The sequence below is a fragment of the Mirounga angustirostris genome, unplaced genomic scaffold (assembly GCF_029215605.1).
Source record: "Mirounga angustirostris isolate CCGP_5_RB_7025 unplaced genomic scaffold, mMirAng1.0.hap1 SCAF_11, whole genome shotgun sequence".
Lineage (NCBI taxonomy): Eukaryota > Metazoa > Chordata > Mammalia > Carnivora > Phocidae > Mirounga > Mirounga angustirostris.
Genome location: NW_026991719.1, coordinates 43,892,308 through 43,901,652, shown reverse-complemented (window position 1 = coordinate 43,901,652; position 9,345 = coordinate 43,892,308). Strand labels below are relative to the sequence as shown.

The 9,345-nt window shown below is 48.6% G+C and overlaps 1 protein-coding gene across 1 annotated transcript; it reads right to left on the bottom strand.

Annotated features, from left to right (window-relative positions):
• Positions 1-691: 691 nt before the first annotated feature.
• On the bottom strand, positions 692-1,291 carry NUDT11 (nudix hydrolase 11). The gene has a single exon (XM_045870782.2). The coding sequence runs from the start codon at positions 1,184-1,186 to the stop codon at positions 692-694; it is 495 nt and encodes a 164-aa protein (XP_045726738.2). The 5' UTR covers positions 1,187-1,291.
• Between the last annotated feature and the right edge of the window lie 8,054 nt (positions 1,292-9,345).

Here is a 9,345-nt window from a genome sequence, read left to right as displayed (position 1 = left end):
CCACTAGTGAAAATTCTTTTGAAAATCCAAAAATGTACATACGAGTAAAGAAACTTCTGAAAAGGGTAAACTAGATCACATTACTGAACACAAAATTATTGCCCAGTGCAGAAAGACCACAAGATGTAAAATTTCTTAAATACTTTTAAAAATAAATATATATAACTATCTTTAAACCAATTCCCATCACAGAAGGACTTGCTAGCAAGGGCTAATGCAGTGAAAGAGAAAGAAAGTTAAGAAAAAAAATTAAAGAAGCCACGCAACAACCAAGATGTTCAGATTTTAAAGGTGTTCAACTACAAAACAAACCACAAGATTGGTACCAAAACGCACACGTGTGTGCAATGTAATAAAACAAACCACAACGTGTACGTACACACACGCTAAAGGCTGGGCAAGCACTTAAGGCACCTTAAAAAAAACCCCAAAACCCATGTGGTTTAGGATTACCGAAATCTGTTACAGTGCTACCACGCAGCGCTTTTCAAAGCATCTGAAAAACGTGCAAATTGTCTGAAAACAGTGCCTGGCAGCTGAGACAGTTTGCAAGCGTGATTCAGAGGTCTGCCAAGGAAACAAAAGAAGCCCCCCTCCTCCCCGTGAGACCGCACGAGGAGCGAGAGGTGCTCCGGGCACTATTTATTCTAAGGTAGGCGGAAAGCAGAAGTCTGTGCAGGAGCGGTACGTACTAGGGGTCGCTCGGTGGCACGGACGGGGCCACGGAGTTTCCATTGGTTGGGGAACCGCCCAGCTTTAGTTTTTCCAGATATTCGGCGTGCACGGGCTTGTGGCACTGGAGAACCTTGATCGCATCTTCGATCTTGAACCACTCTCGCTTCCTCCCAATGCTAACCGAATCTTCCCAATCCTCCAGAATCTCAGTGACAGTCAGTACGTACACGTAGGTTCTGTGCTTGCGGTCTTGGTTCTGTTCGAAAATGCCCAGGAGCCGGCCTAACTTCCCCTTGACTCCCGCCTCTTCGTACACCTCTCGGACTGCCGCACCGCCCGGCTCCTCCTCGGGCTCCACGCCCCCGCCCGGCACGATCCAGCGGTCCGGGTACCGACTGCTACTCACTAACAGCACCTCGTCCTCGCGCTCGCTCCGGAAGCAAAGGCACGCCGCCCGCTTCTTGAACCCCTCCGGGTCGTAGGTGCGCGTCTGGTTCGGCTTGCACTTCATCGTCTCAGAGGCCGCCAGCTCTCGCCGCTCGCTGCTGCCGCTGCCGCTGCCGCTGCCGCTGCCGCTGCTGCTACTGCTGCTGCTGGGGTCGCGGTTGCCGCCGCCGCCGCCGCCGCCGCCTGAGGTGCCTGGGAGAGAAAGGGCCGAGGAGAGGTGCAGGGAGAGAAGGCGCTCCAGGAGTGAGCCCCGGGAGCCCCGGGAGCCCAGGGGAAGATGAGGCGGGGGCGGGGGCGGGCGAGGTACGTCAGTCAGTTCGTCCCTCGTGCGGGCTGGAGGGTCCCGAACGCAGCCGCCTGAGTGGCCGAGGCGCCGCCGCCCCCGCGCCCGCCCCGCTGCCTCCCCTCCGCCCCCGCGCGCCGCCGCCGCCGCCGCCGCCGCCGCCGCCAGCGGGTCCGCCGCTCCGCACACCGCCCACCCGCGGCTCCCGCGCGCGCCTCCCTCCCTCAGCCGCCGGCCGGGGGTTGAGCGAGGTGAGGCGCATTCGCGTGCGCGTCCGCGTCCGCGTCCGCCTCCCGATTCACGTGCGCGTTCACGTTGCAGGGCGAGGGGCGGGGGCGGGGGTCTCGCGGCTCCCGCAGCGCGCGCGGCGCCTTGGGCCCACTGCGCAGGCGCCCCGCACCTCCCAGGCTGGAAATGTCTTTCCACGCGGAGGTCAATTCCCGCGTTGTGACCGGGGCCAAGATCGCTTCCACGTGGGCCCTTGAGGTGCACTTGGCTGTGGCGTGGCCAGACCTTTCTCCTCATCCTCCCCGGCAGGTTGTACGAAACACATACCCTTATTTTACAGGCGGTAAGGTCGAGGGCATCATCATTGCCCATAATGAATGCTACCGCCTTATGTTTAGGAGGGCCCGGGGTTGTCGAAATGATCCTCAGTATTCTTGGCAAAACGGTACCTAATCTTTGCTTTTAGTTCTTGAACAGGTTTGTCCACCTAAAAGGTGAAACAGCCGGTTATAGTTTATCAGCAAAATGGGTTGATTTGGGTGTAGCAGAGGAATTGCAGTTTGGGGCAGGCAAAGTATGGCACCCCATAGGCCAGTCTGGAGATCAGACCAGAGGAACTTCTCTAGGGAAAAGGAGGCAGTTGGGGGAGATTGCTGTGAAGGAAATGTCCATTGGAGGAGAGCGACAGTTCGAGGTGCTGACGTTTTTCTCATGGGCCCCGTTGTGGTATTTTCCTGTTGGCTGAGCTTGTTGCTGGGCGAGGAGAAATTCTTCCTTCCTCCTGCTGGAGTAGGAAAGTAAGCTGCTTCCTGGGGGGAATGCCAGGCACCCTTTGTCCTTGTTGGGGTCTGCAGTTAACTGCAGTGGAAGGGCATGAGAGGTCCCCCAGCTAGCCACCCAACTCCATTTTAAATGAGGTTTCCTTGATTCGGGGTGGCAGGTTCTTGGCCTTGCTGGGCATGTTGGCACAGCCCATAACTTAACACTTCTCTTGAACTCCTATTGACCTCTTACCTAACCTCTGTTCCTCAGTTTCCTAGAGTAAACTTCTCGCCTACTTCTTTCAGCCCTTGGCACTTGGAGTCCTATTCACCCAACAGCTGCAGAACCTACCCAGGTTGCCTTTTACGAAGTCCCAACAATCTTCACCCTCCACACACTTCCACCCTTCTCTCTCTTTCTCATTGGTAGGTACTGCTTCGGGTTTTGGAAGACATGCCTATAGAAATCCCTTCATGTTTCTCATGAGGCTCCTGGTGTGGGACTCCAGCAAGGCCACTTGGTGCTCTCTCACCACCTCTCTGTTTGGTCATGCTGTCCTCTTGGCCAGGACGTGGCCCATCACAGCCAAAAAGTTAACAAGCAAAAGCCTTCCCTCACCTTTTCATTTTTTCTTACTGTTTCCCTGCTCTAACAGTAGCCTTATAGAGAAGACCTCTGATGTCCCCTAACTTTTGCCATACTGCAGCCTAGGCATCTTTGTCTCTCTCTTCCCCACAGGCCCTCTGCTGGCATCAAGCAACCAGGATCATGAAAACCCCTTTTCCAGTGAAATAATCCCTCATCAAAGGGAAGTGGAATCTGAAATGTAAGTGCAAAGGACTTTTTTTTTTTTTTTAGAGAGAGAGAGGGAGGGAGGGAGAAGGAGAGCATGTGAGCGGGAAGGGGGGGGCAGAGGGAGGGAGAGAGAGAGAATCTTAAGCAGGTTCCACGCCCAGTGCAGAGCCCCATGAGACCCTGAGATCATGACCTGAGCCAAAATCAAGAGTCGGACACTTAACCGACTAGAGGCACCCAGGTGCCCCAACAGCCCAATTCTTAAATAACAAGTGAGATCAGCTTCCCAGGGTCTGCTCTCCTCCATGTCTACCCAGAATAGCTCATAAAAACGATCCTGTTCCCAGTGGCAACAGACACGTGCAATATCTAGAGGATAATAGGACGAAAATGTGTGGGTTGCATAAGAAGAAAATGATAAAGTGGAGACATAAAGAGAATGACTTCAACCACTAGAGATACTACCAGTGTTGACCATATTTTAATGGTATATGGATGATCAAAGAACAGTTGATGGAATGTGACAGCCTGCAATTAAAAACAAAGTAGGAACGTAGATATTTACAGGCTGTATTCCTCAGTGTGTCTAATATACAAATACACAAATGATGTTAAACGACTAGAAAAAATTCCATTACAATCAGGATCTAGGCAAATGTACCTATTATCACCAGTATTACTAACTTTTGTTTTAGATGGTCTTTCCGGTGTAAGGAGATTGTAAAGAGAAAAAAAAGCATTGTTTTAGTAAAGAAGACAAAATTTTCATTATTTCCAAATGATATGACTATCTTCTTGGGAAAAGCCTAAGAAATGAGTAAAAATGAATTCCCTTCAATGGTAGAAGGAAGTGTTAATAGTTAAAGCAGCAATGCCAGCAGTAATCACATAGAAAATATAATGGGGGAATGATGGCCTCCACAGTAGCAATATCAACCACCACACAGTAAATAAAATACCAAGGGATCCTGAACAATATAGTTAGGACATTGGAGTCGAAAATGATAGAGCTCGGACTCAGCTTGGAAAGATGGCTTGGATGAATCAAGAGGAACTCTAGCAAGGCTGGGAAGTGGGGCTGGTGACTGCGGGGAGGAGTGGCCCAACCAGGCCCCAGCCACATCACAAGTCTCCAGTTAGCACGGAGTTTGTCCTCGTCTTACCAGAGGGGCCGCTTCCCAGTCTAGGCCATCACTTCCCCATCAGATGATGCCTATGCAGTAGGTCTCTGCTGGGGGCATATTCTTTGGAAGGGAGAGGAATAGCAACATCATGATACGGAAAGAGGTGTGGGCTGGATTCCTGCTGGCAGAATCATGGCACATTTCTGGATGAGGGGATCCACAATTTACAGGTATGGTACAATGCCAGGGAAATTTCAAACTGGTCTTTTTTGGCAGAATTTCATAAAATAATTTTATTATTCACCTAGTAGACTGATAACAGGGCAAGATAGCTATGACTTTTTCTACGGAAGAGTAAAAGTCATTTTTGAGAGACTGGCATTCATTCTCCTGTCTGGTTCACCCATAGTTAAGTATTTCTCTAATGAAGAACGGGGTCATTTCACAAACTACTGTAACAGTCGACTGTTAGAGTAACAACTGTATTTTGCACTGTGCCTGCCTGTATCTCCTCCCACATTGCCCTTGGCGATGGAAGTGCTTTGTTCACTGGAACACTAGCAAGTGTGAAGCAAGCAGAGAATTGAAAAGTGCTTGCACACCAGGGTTTGCCCTCTCTTGCTGCTCTTGACACAAGAGAACAACCATGTGAAGAAGCGTGGGTTAGGTGGATGATGAGAGACCCAGGGCCCATGCATCCCCTCCACCACAGCTGACAGTGAACCAATTGCCAGAAATGTGGGTGAGACCGTCGTCGACCATCCAGCCCCCAGAGCAGAGCCAGGGGCACTGACTACAGATGCATAAGCAAGCCTTCTGAGAACAGCAAAAGGACCTCTCAGCTAAGCCCAGCTGAGATTATTGTCCTGCAGAATTGTGAGCAAAAGAATTGGTTGCTTAGAGTCACTACATTTTGGATGGTTTGTTGTGCATCAAAAACTGGCTGGCACAACCGGTCACTGCCACCCATCAAAATCCAACCAAAAATGGGAGAGCGAGAAAATAACTGTTCATGGCAGAAATGTAACCTCTGCTTGCAAAGGTTGACTGTGGACTTTCCCTGGAGTCTTAAGGGAAGGGATGAGGTTAAGACATGAGGTATTTGGCCAGTAGAGTCTGTGTGCCAAGGCCTGTGTTGATCCCTGCATCCTATGTAACAGCCCATGAAGTCTTAACGAGGAGGTTACTATTTGCAGTTCATCGAAGAGAAGACTTAGAGTGGAGTTTGTATGTGATTTCAGGTCTTCATGTCTCTACAGCCTGTGCTCTCCCAACATCGCCGTGTCTTGTCAAAAGGATTATTTTTATCAAGAGCTATGGTTTGTTGTGTCAATTTTTTTTTTTGAATGATGTTCAGAGTTGACTTGTTACATAAGGTGTTCATTTGCTAAGAGTCACTGGGTTCAAAGAAAGGTATTTTCCGTCTGGATGTTCTTCTCCTCACAATCTAGTGAAAAGAACACCTGAGTGCCTAGCTCACGGCCATCAGTCAAGTGTGTCACCTGGGCATGTTACTTGAGAATGCGAAGTTCAGTATCTTCTGCACACATAAAATGGAATTAAGTGATGCAGTAGAGAAGTTATTCTGTTTTGTCATCACTCTAGGCATTGATTTTGAGCTATTGATGGTCTGATTGGTTTTACGCACTTAATATTTACCTACCAACAAACCTGAACAATGAGTATCAGAATCCCCTTCAACAGATTAAGAAACAGGCTGAGATGTGCTTAAGTAAGACAGTAAGTGAGGGAGCTGAGGTTCACACCTTGGTCTGTGGGACTCCAAAGGTAATCCTCTTCCTTTCTCTCTGAGACATGTCGTGTATGTTGAGAGTTGCTGACATGCACGGTACATGCCATTCCTGTGGTACAGACGTCTTCCTTTCTCTTTTTTTTTTTTTACTACCGGGAAGACCCAGGCACCCAGGAGAACATAGCTTCTGTGGAATGTTCTAATGCTGAGGGGAACTGCTGTGAGACCAGCAAGTCTGATACATGTTTCTGCCTTTTTTCTAGAGTAGGCAGGAACAGGCAGATTGGAAAGTGACAGCGCAGTGACATTAGAAGCATCTTCGTGGGACGTCGAGCACCTGACTTAGGTGAGATGGTGGATTACAATTCTAAGAGAGAGGAGCTCTCCAGACAGCTGTTACCTGGGATAGAGAATGTTACAGAACTTCCCAGAGCCTTTTAGCACTCACAGCTGGAACCAGCTTTCGGGAGAATGACCGCAACATACCTGAGAGGATTTCAGGATCTAGTAAAGGGAAACAGTCAGGTGAAGTGATTTTAGTAGTAGTCAATGAGAGAAAATACGGTGTTTTGCAAACCACATGACCTAGAATTTCAATCTGGCGCTCTCGAGTAGTTCTGCAGCCTGAAGCAAGGGAATATCTCTGACTGTATTTCTCCTCTGTAACATGGGGATTCTGCAAGTACCCACCTCATTAACCTCCCCTCGCCTGAAAAGGCTTTCCTGACCATGGGTGCTCACGCTCCCCGTACACTAGGACTCAGTTACCCCCCTCATTTTTTCTTTTCCAGGATCCCTTGACGCTAGTTCTGTCGTCGCTCGAATCAAGGAGCTCTGTAATGATTGGCCAGCATGTTTGTAAGCAAGTAAGTCAGTCAAAGGCCGGGCGCCAGCCTGAAACATGCTTATTCTCCGTGAGTCAGCCCAGTGCCTGGAACTTGGTGTCCAGGAAGGATTCAAAATATATTGTTTGAGTGTAAGAGTATGACGGAAACCCCATGGATCAACGGCCAGTGATTATTGTACCCGTTAATGGTTTAGTAGTGATATAAAATGAAAGTTGGGTGAACAGAGGCATCTGCGTATATCTTTTCACTTGCGGAAGTGGGGTGGGTTGTGTCTTTCAAATCACTCTGCACATGTCCCCCCAATTCGTTGCTTCTTTGTGTATCTTAGATACTCTGTTTTTCCCTCCATCATAGAACTGGCTCCGTAGGGCATCTATACTAGATAATTCAGTAAAATCTCCCCCAATACAAAGTGATCAGAGCAAAGAGTATGTCTCCAGTTTTTCCCTTTGAGTAATGAGTGAATCACAGGGTGACTACAGGCCTTTTACTTTTGTGATTTTGTGAGTCATGGCACAGCTGTGCAACCCAGGGTGTGAACACAAAGCTCAGTGGATCTCAAGTCCAGGTGAGTGCTTCCATTCTCTCCAAGAGACAGCACTCCTTGATTTCTTCTGCTTCTTTGGTCACTCCCTCTAGTTCCCTGACTGCTGTGTCTCTCCTTTTCACTGACATTGTCCCCGTACATACTTCTCATTCAGCACCTAAACCACTTCTAGTGCTCTTCTGTTCATGTGTCAGAGTCAAATGCTAAATCCTCAGGAAGGTCTACAAGCCCCCGCCACCCCCTATTATATATTGCTAAGTGCACTCCCCTTTTCCACCCCACCCCATATTCCTGATCCCCTTTACCTTGGCCTGAATTATCACCTGCCAGACTATGTTATTTACTTCTTTGTTATGCTTATTGCTTATTTCTCTCCCCCCCCCCCCATCATAACTCCTGCTTGAATAGAAGCTCCTTGATCTTAGGGATCTTTGTCTCTTGCCCACTGATATATGTGAAGCAGCCCAGAACATAGCTGAGCACACACTGTAGTCATCCAGACCACATCTGTTGATGGAATGGACATGTCTGTCTCCTTTGCTGCGTTGTGACACCCTTGAGGGCAAGGACCATGTTTCCTTGGTCTTTGTCAATCCACCATCCAGATCAATTTCTGATACAAGTGGAAAGGCATTGCTGCATATCTGTTGAATCGATGAGTTAATCGTTTGAAAGTGACACTGATAGGGAAAACATTCTGTTTCCAGACTGCGCTTATTCTAGGAGGTGCTGTCGGTGTTAGCACCAGGTATGTATCAGCTGCCATGCGAGCTCTGCTAGTCAGCTGGGAGATGTTTGAGGGCTGAAGTCTGACTCCCTTTTGTGGATCCATCCTAGGGCTGGCACTGTTCTTCCTGCACAACAGGATTTAGAGTGGTGTTTCGGATAGCCGTTCATCACCTGATGACTGGATCTGTGCAGGACTTGTACCATAATTTACATAATATATATTAAAATAAAGCTGTATCTTTGGGAATAAAACCTAGTTATATAATCGAACAGATTAAATGAAAGCAATTTACTGACAGGGTTGAAATAAATGTTGAGGCTCATGTGAAGTAATAGTGCACATAATGATGGGCCTTACACTAGGCTCTTCATCGATGTTTCCTTTAGTCCTAATAAGAATGCTTCAAGGAAATCCTGTCATTCCCATTTCACAAGGGAGGAGGATATTGAGATCAAGGACATCGTGGACATTGCCCAGGATCTGAAAGCTGGTAGGTAGATACATGAGGTGGAAACTCAGGGCTCATTGATGACAACACCCCAGAAAGTCTGCAGTGTAGGCTGACCCCGCTTAACCTGCCCCCAGCAGTCCTGTCTGCTTCCCCTTCCATTTTCCACTGAACAGCTCTCCACTGTCTCATCCTGTCTCCCACCGTTTTAGAAGCTCTTCATCCCAGAGATCTTTCCCCTGTTCTTTTGGCCCAATGTTGATATATTCGACACTGATTCTGGCTGCGGCAGAGGAAAGATGACTGTTTGGAGTCCTTGTGAAGGAATAGAGTAATTGTTATTTACCAGTCCTTCATGACTTTTGATGATTGTGGATCCTGAGGAGGGTCCTTCGTTGCAGAGCTGGTTTCCTTGTGTGAGAATCCTGTTTTTGGCAGGAAGCCCTTCCCTTCCACTGAGGCATCAAACCTCCCCAGGAGGGGAGATCGCTCACTTGTCAATGACGCTGCGCACCCACGGGCCCAGGCACCATGAGACCAGTTCCCCCAGAGGCAAAACAGGTTTCTCAGGGCCACCAAGCTGTTCCACACATTTCACAGGCTCCTTAGACAAAGACAACAAGGCACATACAACCGATGTTTGGTATCAATTTGGGAAAAGGAAAATGGCTGCCTTCCTTCTTTCACAGTAAAAGCTTCGAGTAC

Coding starts and splice junctions, on each gene's coding strand:
- NUDT11 (XM_045870782.2), bottom strand. CDS start 1,186: ATGAAGTGCAAGCCGAACCAGACGCGCACCTACGACCCGGAGGGGTTC.